Raw genomic sequence first — 19,443 nt, forward strand, 5'->3', positions numbered from 1 at the left:
GGAACTATAATAAAAGTACATAACTTCATTCAAAACCTGAAAGAAGAGGAGGCGATATAGTACCAACAGCTCACCCAATTTACATTTCAATCCATTTCACCAACCCAAATCATGACCTTTATCATCACAACTATAACATCATCTCACAGCTCATTAAAAACACAAATTCCAAGACTTGCAAATAAAACTAGAACAAAAACTAAAACATCACCCACAACCAAATCAGGATAGCCCATTAATCAATTCTCTGTACTTAACCTTAAGCCATCTGAAGCTGTTTCTGAAGGAGCCCTTCACCTTTCCTTCAACAGAATACATCTTGTAGCTAGCAACCCTCTTCTTCCTCTGCAACTCAGGATCAGCCAGAGCCCAAGAAGAAGACTTTGACCTAGAATGAGTCTTCCCCTTCTTCAAATCCCTGTTGTTGTAATTATAATTCCCCATCTGGGCCTGTGCATAGGAAACACTGTAACTCCTGATCTCATAAGAACTGGGTGGTGCTCTTGGGGGTCCATAGTAGTTATCCATCTGCATAGTCCCACTGCCACCATAGGACTTTGATCTGTTATAGTCAGCCATTGAAGCACCTTCCCAGAAGAAGAAGAAGAAAAGAACAAGCACCACTGGAAATGGACCCCAAAGGAATGTGGTTTACTTCTGGCTTGGGTTGTATTTGGTTTGTGGATTTTGTTTCTTGCTCATTTTTATAAGGCGGTAAAGCTGACTTTTATAATAGATGATTCCAGTGGCGTGTATGGCGGGGAATCATTTCGTCTAGTCTATGATACGTTTCTCTTTCTATATTTCTTTACCCATCTCTCTCCCCATTCACCAAGAAATAGAAAATTTTGTCGCCTTGAGCCCTTACAGTGTCTATTTGAGCAAAACCATTTCAAAAATACAAGTTCATTTCAAAAATACAAGTTCCAAAATTTCTTGTCAAGTTGAACGAGTTCTGGGTAAGAACTTCACTAAAGGAAGAGAAAAAATGGACAGGTTGTGTTTGTTTTGAGGGAATTCTATTACTTTTTTCTTAAATTGCAGCTATCTTACGCAATTGAACAATGTTGAAAGGTATAAGAGAAGACCCAGAGACCAAAGCAGTCATAGTCTAGATACCTAGAGAAGGATAAACAATATGCAATATTCAAACAAACAATGAGAAATTTCTACATAATATTACCTCATAACCAGTCTTAGAACAATACGGGCAATCCAAAAACAGTTAATGCTGCAAACTTGTCTCAAATACTAAACAAAATTTTTAAGTGGTTTATCCACACCCGAAATGGGGATGGAATCCCGTCTCAAATGGACAGGACCCATAACCCGGTTTCAAGTAATCCATGCTAAATAACAGCCCTTACACCTACAAGGAGGAAAATAAATATGGCTTTCCAAATTACAAAGCCAATTACCACACCAAACCAAAACCTTGCTTAAAGAAGATCAGCAACATTAGCCGGCAGCTCCTCAATTACAACATTGTAGAACCTCTGGATGTCGAACAACATCCTTTCATCATCCTTGGTCACAAAGTTGATGGCAACACCCTTCCTCCCAAACCTACCACTACGACCAATACGATGGAGGTAGTTTTCCGGCTGTGTTGGAAGGTCATAGTTAATCACAAGAGAGACCTGCTGGACATCAATACCACGGGCCAACAGATCAGTTGTTATGAGCACACGAGAAGAACCAGACCTAAACTCTCTCATGATGATGTCCCTAGTGTTTTGCTCCATGTCACCATGGGTGGCAGAGACCGTGTGATCACGGCTGCGCATCTTGTCTGTCAGCCAATCAACTTTGCGCCTGGTGTTCACAAAGATGACACTCTGGGTGATTGCCAAGGTCTCATAAAGATCGCAAAGCGTCTCAAGTTTCCACTCCTCCTTGTCAACATTGACATGGAACTGCTTGATACCCTCAAGAGTGAGCTCATCACGTTTCACCAAAATCCTCACAGGTTTGTTCATGAACTTCCTGGTGATATCAAGGGCTTCTGGTGGCATTGTGGCAGAAAAAACTCCCACCTGAATTTTGGGTGGTAGCAGCTGGAAAATGTCATAGATCTGAAAATATGAACAGAAACAGTCAGTACAATAAACCACACAACAAAAAGGTATATGTAAAGTGAACCGCACAGACATAAGCATTACAAAGACTTAAATATCTGGAGTAAACTTAGTCAATTCTCTTGTTAGAAAAATATCAGTTGACTTGGTTAGATAACATTCCGGGACTTAGTATATAAATTAATATACCACATGCAGGTCATACTAATCACCATCAACAAGCTCACTTATTTATGTGAGGAGTATCAGCATGCTTAAGAAACAAAGAACACAGATAAAAACTAAAGTACCTGATCCTTGAAACCTCGTGAGAGCATTTCATCAGCTTCATCTAACACAAACATCCTAATGCAATCTGGACGGAGAGACTGTCTCCGCAACATGTCAAATACTCGACCAGGTGTACCAACAACAACATGGACTCCACTAGAGAGGACACGTTGATCTTCACGAACACTGGTCCCGCCAACACAAGCATGAACTTTGACACCGAGATAGTCACCCAGAGCCCGCATAACCTTCTCAATCTGTTGAGCAAGTTCACGGGTAGGTGCAAGAACTAGTGCCTGACAATCGAGTAGGCCATAATCAAGCTGCTGTAAAATTCCAGAGCAGAAAGTGGCTGTTTTTCCAGTTCCAGATTGTGCCTGTTGAATCACATCAAGTCCCTTGCAGAAGGGAACAATTCCCCTTTGCTGAATTGCAGAGGGCTTCTCAAAACCTAAAAAAAAAAAATGGGAGCGATATATCAGCTTTGAAATAAGAACGAATGGATGACTTAGATTCAGTGTATAGTTACAAATCAACATAAATATACAATCAAATGAACATCCCTGAATCTACATACATATAACAGAGGAAGGAAATGTCCATAATTTTCTTTAAATGAAGCGTGCACCATTCACTTTGCGTGTAAACATTCTTACAAGTCACTGTCTTAAAAACCACACTAACTCTTACTCTTTCATCATTTAGAAAGAATGCAAAGACAGCCAACAAAGTTGCCCAAAAATCCCAATATAATTGATTGATGCAAAATAGAGCTATGACAGATAACTGATGTAGTAAACTCATCATCCTAAAGCACTCCACGCAACAAGTTTCACCAAACACCACAGTCATGCATCATTTTGCAAAGTAAAGAAACAAACTTGTAGCATCATTTGATTTACCATATGCATAGATGCCCCTGAGAAGGTTCTCCTGCAGTCCCATGACATCAAAACTGTCATGAACCTCATCATACGAGGTGAAGAAGTCTTGTCCATCAGATCCAAGTCTGCTCCCACACAAAACAAGAACAATCTTCCATCACTCGCAACACAAAATACGCAAACCACACGCAAATTGCCAACTCATAGAAACAAAGAAAAAAGTACACGTCACAACTAGAAACAGAGTGATGCAAACACAACTTACAGCTCGCTCATCTTCGCATCGTATTGACGAGCGTCAAATTGAGATCCTTCCGGTGCAGCGCCAGCCATGACTGACAATATCAACAACACAACACATCATTATAACTCAACTCAAACAACACTGACAAATCCAATACTCCCAGCATCAAAAACTGAAGGTGCAACTTTCCTCAATACAAATTCTAAATCTCAACAAATCAAATTTTAACAACAAACCTCTTGCTTCCGCAGATCCTCTATCCTAATCCAGATGACACAGCTCATAAAATTATCGCACAGATTAAACAGATATAAACAGAATCAAGGCTTTAAACTAATCCAGAAAGCAATCGATCTATCAATTAAGCACAAACCGCAATCCACGAAATCGGAAAAATCAAGAATCGGAGCTTAAAGCATTCAAGGAGAACTAAACAGATTGAAAGAGAAACGAGATCGAGAGAGAAGAGAGGCACCTGAAAGAGGTAGTTGAGAGCTCGGAGAAGTGAGAGTCGGTGACTGAGTTGAGAGTTAGGGTTTTCCCAAACTCCTCGGATCTCTGTGTGATTTGGTTGGAGGAGTTGAGCAACGCAGCAGCAGCAGCAGCAATAAGTCTAGAGAGAGAGAGAGAAAACAGAGGCTTGTGAGGATTAGGTTTATATGTGAGGGCTACCAATGTTTTGTGCTTCCCATTTTGCCCCTGCGGTTTCGTCTTGTAACTTCTCCAATTTGGGCTCTACGACGCCGTGTAGAGTTGCTGGTCAAGGCCTATCACTGTTTTGTACTTCCCGTCTTGCCCTTGTTATTCTCGGGTTCTGCGCATTACGACGCCGTTCGCTGTTGGTTTGGACTTTGGACGGTCTTTTTAATCCTACTCTACTGGTTTCACTTCAAGTACTTTGAGGCTTATATTATGAGAAACATGTATAGCAACGAGGGTGTGTTTTTGATAAGCAATCTAGTTATGTTTGGTGTTTAATTTTGGCTATCTATAACTATTTACCTTTTGATTTGTTAAAGCGCTTCACGTATTAATTTTATTAAATCAAATAGAGGAGTAAGAACATTTTTAACATACTCTCTATCTTGACTCAAAGTTAAAATTCAATAGTTTAGTGATTGCGATGTTGTTGCTCGTGCTTTAGATGAATTCCTCTTTTTAAAAGCCTAATTTTTCTTTTTTGGGATGATGCTGGTTCCATGTGGATAATGAATAGCTTAGCACATGATGCTTACTTTTGAATCCCATAATCCATAGCTCATTTAGATTTCAAGAATGTTCTAACGATATTGACAATTAATTTGTGTGATTTTATCTTTGTTTTTCATTATTATTACAATAGATGGAATTGAACTCTTTTTAACTGGGTGTGTGTGTTTGGTGGGGTGGTAAGGCTTTAATCTCATATGTAAGAGGTCATGAGTTCGAGCCCCATCAAGGGTGGGAATGGGGTGGAGTTTTTTTTATAAAAATAAAAATAAAAAAATAAAAAAAATAAAAAAAAACTCTTTTTAACTGAGTTGTCCATAATTTCTCACCATATATAAAGACTCTATTCACGATGTTTTACAACTTTTATGCAACATTTATGTTTCTTTTTTTAGAAGGAAAAGAAAATTACAAACAAAAACTCCTAATTGCATTTTTATCGATATCCAATATCTTCTTGATTTCTTTATGTATTTGAATTCTCGATAATTTTGGTCAAATCATTATAGGCATTGTGCCACAAATTCAAAATCATCCTTTTGCAATCTATGGCCGATGCCGTCACATAACTTGTTTAGGCGATGCAATCCCAAAAAACGAGGTTTACCAGAAAGATCACTTCAACTGGGCCAGAGTACTTTTAGCGGGCTAGTGCTACAAAGCCCATGTAAGTATTACTGGGCCAATTTTGATGTCCATGTTCACGTTACTGGTCATGAACTCCGAGTATTAGTGGACAATTTTGGAACTGGATTGGGCTGAAGTGATTAAAAGGCTTTACATTTTATTCTTTTATATTGCCCTGCAGAAGGGATGATTTCCTCATCCTTGTCTGAGTTGCTAAAAAAGGATCATAGTTCAAAAGAGAAAAAACAAAAAAATCGCTGATGTAAATAGTTGATTTCAATAATGCTTCTAAGAATTTTGAGACTAGATTTTAGAAGAAGACTAGCCCCTTAACATGTGCTCCGCACATGTCAATTGACTTTTATTTTTATTTTTTTAAATTAAAAAAAATTACAACAATTTCTCTCCTGATTTTGAGGAAGTTTCTCCTTTTTTCATGGGATAAATTGACTATCTTATCCTCATATAGAAATAATTTATTTATTAATGTCTATATTATGTGAGGGCATATATGGTAGTTTAAAAATTTAACCATTCCCTCAAGAATTGGCTTAATTATATTTTAGATTTTAGAAGAAGATTTAAAGAAATACTAATTGAAAATGTTGTAACTTAAAAAAAAAAAAAAAATACAACAAAGAAAACAAACAAGATTTACCTTTATGAACCAAAGTCAAACCTTATGAATGAGCAAAATAGCAAAGCTATTGAAAGAATTTTAGCACTTATAATCAAAATAGCCAACTAAACCGAAGTCGCTTTGAAAAGTTAGCACTTATAATATCTAAACTATTGAAAGAATTTTAGGTTAGGCTACAACTCAAGTAGTATTTTAAGTGAAATCCTTTGATCCTTTTTTAGAAGAAAAAAAAAAAAGTAGTATTTTAAGTGGATCAACCACTGTGTTTGAGACTTTGATTGTAACATTAATTATCCCCCTCAATATCTAGTTGATTGTTTTTTTCATTTGTACTTTTGATGTAGTAAAAGATTGTGGACAGAGTCCTATGTTTGTTCCTCTTTTATCTATATATTTATATCGAATTATTTCATCAAAATTTACAATGTTAGAATATTAGGATTGTTAAACATCCGCCTTGCATGATACAAGTCTCAATTTCAAGGCGTTGAACATATGCCTTGAAATTTGACAATTCTCACTTGTGTTTCTCTCGAGTTTATAAGAAAATGAGATGTCAAAAAACTGATGATCAAGGAACTGTCTGTTTATATATAGAGTTCGAACAGAACAATTGGAGATAAAGATTGCAACTATTCATTTTGAATTCAAAAGAACATGCAGTTGCAACAATACATATCTCTAACACAGTAACACGAGACTTATTTCCAATGTGGGATCACAAATTCAAAACAAAATTCTAACAATACAATAACAGATTGACTTAAAAAGTTACATATCTAAATATTATTATATCTACATAAAAACGCTATTTATTAGTATATGGTGTTATCAAGGATCAAGTTCAACATCAGATACCATACTTGTTTTTTTTTTTGACGAACTTGTCTAAAGTAAGTGTCTTCAAAAGAATGAGGCACCATTGTAATTACCTGAATATGGGTAATTAGTTCTTTCTTTTTCATTTTTGGGTTATGCCAGGTGATAGGTACGGAGGATCCAAATTCCTCCTATATATATAATGGACGATGGGTTTGAATGGACGATTTCTACTATCAGCTGGGAGATTTTCAAACGAACGATTTCAACGAAAAGTTCTTGTTATTTATATAAATTAAGAAGAAAATGTACATAAATATATGCATCATTCGGCAGCTTTCGATTCGACAGGATCGATATTACCGGATTTTGGATCGCTCAAATCAAGTCACGATCAAATCAATCACTGTGTGTTGCAAATTTTAAGATGGAATGCTGCTTCGGCCTCCACAGTCGACCAATGTTAGCTTGCTTATGCAGCCAGATTCATTCTTATTAATGGTAAAGCTATAAGTTGCAGGCCACGTAAAACACGCCTGCATGTGATCATGCACATGCCGACTTGTTCTGATTCACATGGTTGCCTTAAATATTAGCTGGCAAAATCAATCGACTGCACTGCAAACCCTGGTCATCTGGAGAAGCGGAGAGTACTGTGAAAAAGGATGTCATCTAGCTGGAGAGTAATGGTGATTACAAGATTAAGATTTAATTACTTCCCTCCTAACTAGCTAAGAGCATCTCGGAGTGACCTTGGGAGTACGAAACCTAGGGTCTCGTGTTCGTGGCGGAGGTGAACCCTCGTTCCCCTGACCAGGCATCGACGGGCTCCAGGTGAGGGCAGTGTGAGAAGGCAGGCACAGCAGCGACGCGGATTGGTGGGTTTGCGTTTGGCTGTAGGGGTTCTATACGGCGGCGGCGGTCTGGTTTCTGGCAGTTGTTCGATTCGGGTTTTCATCTGAGTGGTGCGGCTCTGGTGCTCATGCGTCGATCGTGGGCGTGCAGCGATTGGACTTCTCAAGGGTGGCGGTATGCTCTGAGGCGGTGGCTCTGAAGAAGGTGGTATGACCGTTGTTTGCTCTCTAGGTTAGGGTCCAAGGAGTTTCTTCCTCTGATCTTGGAGATGGTGGAGGATAGGGGACGGCCGCCGGATTGGTGACCGGCAAAGGCTCCCTTGATGGCCGGCGCTGCATCTCGTTCTGAGGGAATGTGGGTGGATGCTGGGCTATGGGCTAATGGGCTGTTGCTTGCCTAGGTTGCAGCATTGTAGCCTAGCTGGGCTAACCCACTATCTCTCTATTCCTTTTGGATCGGGCTTGGTGTAGGCATTTGGGGAGTGATGTAGATCTATGCTATTTTTGATTGAAGCTGATCCTGTTTTGGTTGTTGCGATGTACACCATTGAGGTCTTTAGGAGTCAAAGTTCCAAGGCAGTACTTTGATCGAAAATTGTGTAGGCGTAGGTTGTTATTTCTTTTTGAATAAGTGAGCTCCGCTCTATTAGCGTTAGGGAGTTTCTTTTTCCTTGCAGTTCCTTTAGGCATTTAGTCCTTTTAGGTAGAAGTGTTTTGGCTGCTCTAACAGTCGATATTATGCTTGTACTTGCTTTATGAATGGTTTCTCTGAAACCCTCTAGCTTGACGCAATGACGTCGTTATTTTAATGGAACATGATTCTGTTCCCCTCAAAAAAAAAAAAAAAAACATGATATCAAGTTTTTTTTTTAAATAATTTAAATATGCAGAAGCTATATATTTTAATGTCTTAATAAGCATTTACGAATTGATTGAAAATAACTTTTCCATTACTTTTACTAATTTATTACAAGTTGCAACGAGTAGTGTACGAGCTAGAACAATATCACACGATAAAGTACAACTCATCAAATATTACTCAATTGAATTCGTTGCAGGCTAGGTTATGAGATTTAAAAAGCATGTGACGAACAATTAAAATGTGGCCTTACATGAGGTTTAAATAATTTTTTGAGTGTTTTTATTAGGGCCTCTAAATCTGCTCAGTTAACCTCACTCTATTATAAATTATTAAATGACATATATATTCTCTCATAACATAACTATTAAGAACAATAATTATCCAAAAAAAAAAAATTAAACTACATTAATTTTCTCTAGCCTTTCCAATTAAATAATAATAAATTATATTTTCATTTTTCATTTTCACTACATACTCATTAAAACATTTAAATCTTTTTTAATAAGAATTTGAAAGTATGATTGAGAAGTGACATTCAAATTTTCATCGTCATACATGTTGAATGCATATGCAAGGTGAACAAACAAAAATCCTATTATATTTGAAAAACAAATGAGCCAACAATTAAAAAAATAAATAACTATTGAAATAGTTTTTTTTTTAGAAAAGAAAAAAGAAAATAAAATTGTTATCATTAGAATCAGTAGCCATCATTGGCCAGAGTCTTACAAACGCTTAAACAAGAATCCAGTGAGAAATCAGAGAAACCTATCTAAGCCTATGCTAAACTCATTATAGTCTAAAAGGGATGCTCGCATTTAAATTAAGCCCTAGTCTAGCAAGAAAAAACCTCTCTCACCAAGGAAAAATCAATCTTCTAGTTAGCACCTGCTAGCACTCAATTTTGGTAATTAAAAGCAAAAACTAGAAACATCTCAGAAAGCTCTTATAAGTTAAATCTTCTAAACCAGGCTTTTCGCATACAAAGAACCCACTAAGTGATAGATGAGGATGACAAAACACCCTCCCTGTTAGCCCAGATAGCAAATCCAATTGGCCCAAACCTGAGCCCAAGTAAACTACCACTGTATCATAGCCGCCATTTCCAGTGGTCGTCCCTTCCAATGCATCGTCGACAAGACCCATTCGGCAAAACCAGAAAAACCAGATTAAAACCGGTCAGCCGATACACTCGACCTCGACAAGACGCCTTCTTATTCACGCAGCAACGACCGACGCAAACTAACCCCGAAACGATGCTACCCCGCTGCTAACTCCTATGCAAGAACCCACACTAGATCAACTCCACATATCAATTCAATCCGATCACCAATTAAGATCGAAGACAACCCCGGGTTTCACTCTTGATCAAAACTCCAAACCAGCCTCTCCACACACTCTGTGATACCCTAACTCACGACGAGAAACCCCGCCGTCGCTAGATCACCTGGCAATCTAGAGGAAGTTTGTCGCCGCACTCTGCTAAAAACCTAAAGTTTTCTTTTAAAATTTTAGTAATTGAAATAATTAATCACGGGGTATAGAAAATAGAGGAAAAAAATAAATATTAGAGAAAAAAATGATCGCTCTTGTTTTGCTGTTTTTTTTTTTTTTTTTAAGAATATCATGTCGGTATATATTACTACTTAGGCCAAAAAGGACCATTACATATCCTCCCTCTACCATCTATGGGTAAATAAAGAGTTTGTGGTAGTAGCACAGTGATACATAGATTAGGTCCGATCATTTGACGGTTCCATGCTCATACAGGGAGCCTATAAACTATTAACTACGACATAGTCAATAGGCAGAGTAAACAAGACTCGATGACGCTCACTAAAAACCTAGAAGCATAGCTCCCTAACAAAGTAGAGAATTATTTAGAGAAAAAAACTCTAACTAATTAGAAGCCCAACAAAGTTCTAAAGAAGAGGTCTAGGTCTAAGTCCAACAAAATAGATCCGGCCCAGGCCCAATGTCCATCTCTTCACCCACAGATCATACGCACAAGCTGAGCTCGTCCCTTTCCATTCCGGCACGACTTGCGCCGCTCCGACCATGTGGCTCCATGACTTGTGCCGTCCAAGCCGACCCGTCTTGGCGCCGCCACAGTTCGCCCCACCCCGATCTGCACCGCCTCAATCCCGCGCCTCCACGGTCCAGCGCCGCACGAACCATGCCAGCACCAACAATCTTACCACGAAATCTCCACCGCGAAAAATCAGCGCCGCCACGAACTGCCACCATACACCACGACCATGGCGCTTCAGAGATAGCCCACAGGAAACCTGCTCCCCGACACCATCTTGCCCCTACCTCAAACCACACACCTCCCGGCAAAAACAACCGAGCAATAGCAGCAAATACCCGTCGGGCGGCACAACGCAAATACCTCTTGTTTTGCTGCTTTTGCAAAGCTAAAAGAGGAAAAAATAAAAGAAGCATTAAATAGTTCATCTTAAAACGTTTTCTTCTTGATTATAAATTAATTTTTGAAACCTCACACCTTGTGTTATTTGATTTTTTTTGTTGGATAAGAGATTTATATTATCTAATTAAAGAATGGACATATGAAGAAGAAATTATGATTTAAAGATTAATTATTATTATTTTTTTTTGAATAAACATCATCATAGAGATTTTCATTAATAAAAGGTCAGGCCAGAGTAGCCATTACATACCCTCCCGCTGCCATCTATAGACAGACAGAGAGTTGTGAAGGTAACACGGTGGTACATAAGATAGGTCTACTCATTCGACATGTCTTGCTCACTTATTCCAAGCAAGCCTATTCAACTATGAACTAGTACTGCATAGTAATAGGCTAATTAAACAAAAACTAGCTAAAACATGGGCATAAAAACCCACTAGTCATTTTGGACCCATATGATCCAGGTCCAACATCCATCTTCAATGCACAAGGCCCAACCAGCAGCCCAAAAGGTCCACCAAAGACAAACCCTAGGAGCCATCCCGAGTTAGCCGTCATCAGGATTGACGTCGACCGGGAACCTAACCAGGAGAAAATCCAAGGCAACCTCGCCGCCTTCCTCATCGGAGTCACCGAGAGCAGAGCTCGGATTTGAGCCCAAAATGATCTGGACACCCAGATCCAGCCGCACTCCCGAGCCCACATAAACCCGTCGCTGCCATGCTCAGCTTCGTGACACCCTCGATTGTGTCATCCCATACCAGTAGCACAGCGTCACCATCTGTGATGCTATTCTTCGAATCGAACCCTTCAAAATCCGATGACTTAATGGCACCACTATCCTAGGGATACCGGTGCAGTCTCCCTGGACTCAGATTAAGATTTGGGCACCACCAAGGTGTGGAAGAGGCGACGAAATCCCGCCATGTCCGGAGAGGATGAGAAGGAAAGGAGCCAGCCCAAGGGAGTGGTCCAACCATTGCAGGATCAACAATACCATGATTTGAGTCAAGAGGTAGGGGCAGACCGAGAGGTCCAACAATTGAGTGGCCGGAGCCGTCGAGTTCGTCGCCGCATAGGAGCAGCACTAGGATCAGCGCAAGAGAGAACGCTGTTAGGGAGAGGCTAGGGTTCGCCATTTGTAACTCCCAAAACATTAATTAATTTGTTTCCATGTCTAAATTTTTTATTTCAAAGATAATAGTTTGTTTGAAAATTATATGATTGAGTAATTTAAGGAACTTGAGTGAGGTTTGTTGAGTATTTTTAGTATTTAAAATTTTGTTAAGAGGTGTAAAAACCATCGGAGGTTAGGTGAGTAAATTTGTAAGTTTCAGTACAAAAACTATAATTTTTTTTCTTCAAATAGCTATAAAAAAACTTTTGGTGGTTCTAGTTTGACCTCTAATTTGATATTTGGACCTCTCTTACTTACTAAACCTCTAATTCACTATTTTGAATACATAAAAAGCTAAGTACACGGTGTACACCTTAATTTTACCCAAACACCCTTAAACAATTAAATTTGTATATTCAACAATTTATTGTTTTTTTTTTTGAGTAAAAACTCCAAATTGTTCCTGAACTATTATGAAAGGTATTTTTTGGTACCTATTTTTTATGCCAAATGGTACATGAAGTATTGCGTCATTACCAAATATAGTACATACATTAACTTTTTCGTTAAAGTCACTTGGCATGCACTTCTTTTGATAAAAACTCCAAATGGTACCCGAACTATTGCAAAATGTATTTTTTTGTTACAAATTTTTTTTTACCCCAAATGGTACCTCATGTATTTTATCTTAAATTTGTGATCAATATGTATTTGCGGTACCATTTGGGGTAAAAAAAAATAAAGGTACTAAAAAATATATTTTGGTACTACACCGGAGGCGCTAGAGATAACTAGAGTGCACACAAGTGCCTAGATTCTTAATACAAGAAAATTATAGTAATTAGACAAAACTAAAAACATACGGATGGGCCTAGAGCAAAAATCCTAGCCCAAAAAAAAAAATTTAGTCCAAAGAAGCTCCAATAGCAGGCTTACTCAAAGCCCAACATGCTTGGTTTGTTCGAGACTAAGCCTCCATCTCCAAACACGCAAGCAACACCCACACCAGAGCTTTCGAAATGTTAGCATCAAGCCCCATCCGCCAGCAAACCACACGACATTGGTGAGGCCAAAAGCTTAAATGCCATAGCCGCTGCCGGACGAGAGCGATCTCTTAGTTGAAGCCTCCGCCGACCTTTAGGACCCCGAGAGAGAGAGTAGAATGTCTTTTAAAAAAGACTCTGGTTCTCAATTAAACAATAAATATTGATTAAATCTAATTAAAAGGAGTTGACATTAACATTCATATAAATTTCAAACAATACTAAGCTAGAGAGTTATCATCTCTCTATCTTAGAAACCCTAAGGGGCGGCGGCGGCGGCTTCAACTAAGAGCTTGCTCTCATCCAGCGGCGGCTATGGCATTCGAACGGGCCTTTTGGCCTCACCAATGACGCGTGATCTGCTACCGGACGAGATTTGATGCTAGCGTTCTAGAGGCTCGGGTGTGGGTGTTGCTCGAAAGTTTTTGCAGGTGGTTTTTGGCTGCAGGTCGACGAAAATCTCTGGGATGGGTGCAGTTATGGTGGGTCTCGATGCAGATCGACGACGTTGAAGATATTGAGGGCGCTGGGCGTGGCGGTTTCGTATTCGGTGGCTGCGTTGGACCGTGGAGCATTGAGTCGTGGCGGTTTCGACTTCGGCGGCGGCGTAGGATCGTGGTGCGCTGGGTCGTGGTGGGGTTCCGTGGCGGTGTTTGCGTCGTGACGGCGGGAATCCTGCCAGAGTGAGTGTGGGCACGGTGGCGGCTGAGCACGGGTTTGGAGATGGAAGTTTGGTCTGGGCCAATCTTGGCCTGTTGGGCTTTAGGTGGGTCTGCTTTTGGAGCTCATTGGGACAAAAATTTGATGGGCTAGGGTTTTGCTCTCAGCCCATCTCTATGTTTTTAGTTTGTATAATTACAATAAAGTTCCTTGTATTAGGAACACTCTATGTACTTCTAGCGCCTCTGGAGTAGTACCGAAAGAGGGTATCCGCTACCTCTACGTATTTAATTGTACAATCAGTACGACTATATGTACGTACCACTAGCTTCTTGTTTGTCTATAAATGACAACGGAATGGTATGTAACGGCATATTCTGGCTTGTGATGAATACATTATTTCGCCCTCGTGGCTTTACTAAAAAAAGGGACATTGGATCTTAATTAGTAATAATTACACCAAAATATTCAATGAATTTAGTTTAAAGAAATTCCAAATCAGATTACTTTTGTATTAAATAAGGGAGCCATATATAGAAATTAATTACTTTTACTTAATTGTTTTAGGTAAATTATAAAATTATATGGATAATATAGGAAAATCCCGCATCAACATCAATTAACAATTACCCAGTACCATTTGGTCTAGTGGCATAGTCTCCTCTTCGTAAGTGGGAGGTTGTGAGTTCGACTCACGAAAGACTAGTTGTAGCATTTGAGTTGTTTATCTGATATAAAAAAAATTTAAAAAAAAAACATCAACTAACAATTTAATTAAATTTTGTATTAATTCGATTGTCCAAACAAAATTTTGAATTTTATATTATAGAAAATTACACACAAGTGATCTTTTGAAACTTTAATTAGTGATAAGGCCACTTAATTGTTTTTGTACACATAGGGCCACTTGCTTCTACAAATTAATTCATTCCTGACAATTTTACCCTCCCACTTAAGAAACCCAATTAATTCCATTAGTCTACGCCCTTACCCCCCTCTCTCTCTCTCTCTCTCCCCGATCACAGTCTCTCTCTCCTCGACCACAAATTTTCACGCCTTTGGTCTCCGCCTCCGATTCTGACGACCACCGGCACGACGCTCCCCCCTTCTGATTCCGGCGACCACCACCTCCGATCTGGTGAGATTCCAATCTGTCCAAGCTTGCAAAACCTCAAAACGGCGCCGCCACGCCTGAAGACGACGACGACAACGAAGAAGCTTCGATCGGAGCTACCTCACTGGAGTCCAACTCAGATCTCTCCGATTTTCTACTCGCCTGTGGTTTCTCTGTGAACTCAACCTCGTGCTAGTACTTCGGCGTTGAGATTTCTTGCCGAGCCTCTCCCCCAAGCCCTACGAACCGGTAAGATGTTGCCGGTGGCCTTCTTTTGCCTCACCGACTCGGCCAACCTGTGTCTGACCTGTGACTCGAAGATCCACGGTGCCAACAAGCTCGTGTCGCTCCACCAGTGCATGTAGATGTTCAAGGTCTGCGAGCAAGCTCCGGTCGCCGTCACTAACAAGGCCGACGTCACCATCCTCTGAATTTGGTGTTGGTGTGCTTCCGGATCTCATTCTCGGTGTAGATCCGAGCGCTGTCGGCATTTCTCGGTGTTCTGCCATCGACGTTCCTAGGGTTCTTGTGCTCCCTTGCCTCGGCTTTGTTGTCTCCAAGTCTCGGATTCGCCTCGGCTCCGTCGTCTCCCAAGTAATTCACATTGTCCATTTCGTTTGAATTTGAATTTGTAGCTGCAAATTGTTTTGAAATCCTCGATTTTAATTGCCTAGTGAAAACTGTGAAGTAATTGTTCGTAGTATATTTGGATCGAACTTTTGTTTATGATCGATGAGTAGTATTCACTGCTGTGGGTTCTTAGAATCAAATCAAAAATGAAAAATGCATTTTGAGGTCTTGCAGCTTACAATGCATTCCCTGTTAGGCTCAGAGGAAACAAAAAGATTGACATTCTGGCTATTGCCATTTTGTTATTGATTGATTGTTGTCTTATCTTATATGTTATTGCATGTATGTTAGTGTAATGCTAGCATTGTATCAGAATTTTGTATGAAACTTAGTTTTCTAGCATTTCTTGGTTGAGATTTGTGTTGCACTATCAACATGGACAAACATGGACAATCAACATATGATTTTGTGCAATAAATTTCTTTGTCAGTAGCTTTTTATTACTGGTCAAGTAGCTTTGTACATGTGTCATAGTAGGTTTACGTACCTTTATCAGTAGCTTTTTAGATGACTTGTTTTTGATTATCCAGTTAATAAAGAGTACCACATTTACAGTGCAACTGCACGCTGCTGATTTTAGTTTGCATTTCAAATATTAATATTTTGTTGTATCTTTGTTCCTGAATTCTTTCCCTTTGCATTTGCAGTGCTAGATTACGAAAATCATGTCAATTTGGGTAGTGAAGGCTCCATTGACCAAGAGATCATTCGGCCAACCAAGAAATGTTGCAATGAAGTCTAGTGCTGAAGGTGGCAAAATAATGCCTAAGGTTAGCGTAGAGTGGTACAACTTGACAAGAAGAAACATCAATGGTGGCCATTTGAAATATGACACTAGCATTACCACATTGACAGTAGCTTTCTACAACTATTGTAATAGATTTTCACAACTATGGTAGCGGCGTTTTACAACTACGAAAGTAGTTTTTTACATAATTATATCATTATTGGACCCTGCATATTTTTTATATCATTGAATTTTTTTTATTTTTGCCGATTGCAGTAGCTTTTTTATTTTAGCTGTATCATTTACATTTCCATAGCTTTGTTGGTCTCTGAGAATAGTTTTCTCAATATCTAGGAGTAGTTTTTGTCCTGCTTGTTTATTGCTTTTGGCGTTGTTGAGAGTAACTTTTGATGATGGTTAGAGTAACTTTTGTTACTAGTGAGAGTAGTTTTCTGGTGTTGGTGACAGTAGTGTTTGTTGCTGGTGAGAGTAACTTTGGGTGTTAGTAACAGTAACTTTTGTTGGTAGGGATAGTAGCTTTTGATTTTGGAGAGCGTAGCTTTTCTTAGTGACAATAGTTTTTGTTACTGGTGACAGTAGCTTTTGTTACTGGTGACAGTAGCTTTTGTTGCTGGTGACAGTAGTTTTTGTGACCTCGTTGAAAATCTCACTAGTGTAGCTTTTGTTTGTGATAGTAGCTTTTGTGATTGGTGATAGTACCTTTTGTGACATCGCCGGAAATCTCAGCAGCGTAGCTTTTGTTGCTAGTGACAGTAGTTTTTATTGCTAGTGATAGTAGCTTTTGTGGCCTCACCGGAGGTTGCCGGAAATCTCATCAGAGTAGCTTTTGTTGTTTGCCACAGTAGCTTTTGGTGTTAGTGACAGTAGCTTTTGTGGTCGCCGGAGTTCGTGGGAAGTTGGCCGGAGACTCACCGGAGTTGGCCGGAGGTCGGCCGGAGACCTGCCAGAGTTGACCGGAGACCTCGCTTGAGAGGAGAGAGAGAATGATTGTTGACTTTTTACTCCAGTGGCATTTATGTAAATATGTTGGTTTTTTTATATCCAAAATATAACACCTTTTTTAATCTAGTGGCCTTATGAGGGAAAAAAATTAATTGGTGGCCTTATGGCTAAAAAAATATTCAAAATGCACTTATATGTAATTAACCATTTATATTAATGGGGAGGTAAGAAGTGTATTTGTTCTTTTTATTTTTTTTTATTTTTTTATTTTTGGTTACAAGGAGGGCTAGAAGCCCGAAAACCAAACTAAGCAAGAACAAGTCTCGATCTCAGAAGACCCTCTTTATCTTCTTGGAGCCTTCGCTTGATACAATCAAGCGGTTCCTCAAAGAAGTGGTGTCCCAAATTCAAAGTATGTCCAAGCTGTGCTAGACTATCTGCAGACATGTTACATTCTCGGTAGATATGCATTAAGGTGCAATTCCAACTCCTCAACCAAAGAGCTTTGCAAATTGAGATGATGCCATGGAGAGGATGGGTATCATCCCACTCCCATTTAACCAGATTAACCACAATGGCAGAATCAGACTCAACCATAATATGGGTAGCATTGCGTCCTAAAGCCATTTTCAAACCAATACACAAAGCCCATAGTTCAGCTACAAAAATTTCTCCTACACCAAGATTGGCAGAAAAACCACACACCCAGTCTCCATCACTATTTCTAATTAGCCCCCCAGCTGCAATACAACCATTTTGAGATAATCTAGATCCATCAATATTTAGCTTTAGGACATCACAAGGAGGAGGAGACCATTTTAAGATAACTTGATCATGTAAATGTCGAGAACTGGGGACTTTATTAGTGCTACACCAGTCTTCAAGAAACCGTTGAATTACTAACCTTGGATTGAAGGCAGATCTGAAGTGAGGATCAAGGATTGCATTACACCGCCACTTCCATATGAACCAACAAGTACAAGCAAAAATACCTTGCCACTGCATGGAATTGCAAAACTCATACTTCGAACGCAAATTTGACAACAGCCAATCATCAAAGTTATAATCAAATTAACCTCTTATGCACTGAGGAATAGAGATGATGTTCCAGATCAGTTTAGCTTTAAGATAACCAAGGAAGACATGATGCAGAGACTCTAAAGAATGAGAGCATAGCGAGCAAGTGGCATTGTCACATAACTTCCTTCTTTTTCTTTGCTCATTGGTAAGGATCTTACCTTGAGTGAGGAGCCAAAGGAAATTTTTAATCCTTGGAGAAATGTTAATCTTCCAAATGAAATTCCATTTTGACGTACTCAGTGTGATCATCTGGGCGACAACAAAGGCTGTAAGCAGACTTAACAGAGAAGTTTCCATTAGAAGACAAACCCCAAATACAAGCATCATGCATACCACTCTCAACCCCTAGAGGAATATTGATGATTTTTTGCTTCATTAGGAAGACTACCATAAAATTTATCCATGTTCCACTGACCCTCAATTAAGTAATTTGCCACAAACTCTGAAGGATCAATATTATCAACATTCACAAGCCCCAATTCCAGTAAGGATTTGTTCCAATCCATTTGTCCGTCCAAAACTTCACATTCCTACCATCCCCTAAACGGCATTTCAGACCCTTTTGAAGAGTTTCAGCTCCACAAATAATACATTTCCAGGTACTAGATGCATAGCTAGGGGCTTCATTGTAACTGGAGAAATTAGAACTTCCCCCAAGATATTTTTTCCTCATCATCTCAGCCCATAAACCTTCATCTCTATTAGTGATTCTCCAACTGACCTTCGCTAGCAAAGCTTGATTCATGTGGGCAGATTTTTTAATTCCAAGACCACCACATCTCTTTGGCCGACACACATGATTCCAATTAACCAAATGGACTTTCGCATGAGCAGTGGTGTCCCCCCAAAGAAAATTTCTATTAATTTTGTCCAATTGGTTACACACACTCGCAGGTAACTTTTCTATTTGCATAACATATGTAGGAATGGCAGAAGTGACTACTTGAATGATAGTTAATCGTCCGGAGGACTACATGAGCAATAAAGCTTGGAACAGAGGTAATCTCTCTCAACTACTGGATTAGCATATTGTGAAACCAATAATAGGAGTTCCTATCCCTGCTTCTGAACAAGATGATGAATTCGTTTGGGGACCTTCCTCAAACGGGCTCTTCACCATTAAATCAACTACTTGGCTTCAGCTCAATAACAAGGAAAAGCACAGCCAAATAACCCTTTTAACAAATATGT

At 39.4% G+C, this 19,443-nt stretch overlaps 2 protein-coding genes across 2 annotated transcripts; both read right to left on the minus strand.

The window, feature by feature from the left end:
* Position 1: 1 nt before the first annotated feature.
* On the minus strand, positions 2-695 carry LOC133741472 (uncharacterized). Its single transcript, XM_062169375.1, has one exon. It carries the CDS (start codon positions 577-579, stop codon positions 223-225), a length of 357 nt encoding a protein of 118 aa, XP_062025359.1. The 5' UTR covers positions 580-695; the 3' UTR covers positions 2-222.
* Positions 696-1,146: 451 nt separating this feature from the next.
* Positions 1,147-4,113, minus strand: LOC133738129 (eukaryotic initiation factor 4A-9). Its single transcript, XM_062165581.1, has 5 exons — positions 3,952-4,113; positions 3,498-3,567; positions 3,251-3,357; positions 2,369-2,799; positions 1,147-2,075 (listed from the first exon to the last, which is right to left on the minus strand). Exons 2-5 carry the CDS (start codon positions 3,563-3,565, stop codon positions 1,440-1,442), a joined length of 1,242 nt encoding a protein of 413 aa, XP_062021565.1. The 5' UTR covers positions 3,566-3,567; positions 3,952-4,113; the 3' UTR covers positions 1,147-1,439.
* Between the last annotated feature and the right edge of the window lie 15,330 nt (positions 4,114-19,443).

Source organism: Rosa rugosa, chromosome 3 (genome assembly GCF_958449725.1).
Source record: "Rosa rugosa chromosome 3, drRosRugo1.1, whole genome shotgun sequence".
Taxonomy (NCBI): domain Eukaryota; kingdom Viridiplantae; phylum Streptophyta; class Magnoliopsida; order Rosales; family Rosaceae; genus Rosa; species Rosa rugosa.

Excerpts from the sequence above, each read along its gene's own strand:
- LOC133741472 (XM_062169375.1), bottom strand. The coding sequence starts at position 579 with ATGGCTGACTATAACAGATCAAAGTCCTATGGTGGCAGTGGGACTATG.
- LOC133738129 (XM_062165581.1), bottom strand. The coding sequence starts at position 3,565 with ATGGCTGGCGCTGCACCGGAAGGATCTCAATTTGACGCTCGTCAATAC. Across the intron at positions 3,358-3,497 it reads GATGCGAAGATGAGCGAGCT|ACTTGGATCTGATGGACAAG; the intron begins GTAAGTTGTGTT and ends GTGTGGGAGCAG. Across the intron at positions 2,800-3,250 it reads CAGGGGCATCTATGCATATG|GTTTTGAGAAGCCCTCTGCA; the intron begins GTAAATCAAATG and ends TTTTTTTTTTAG.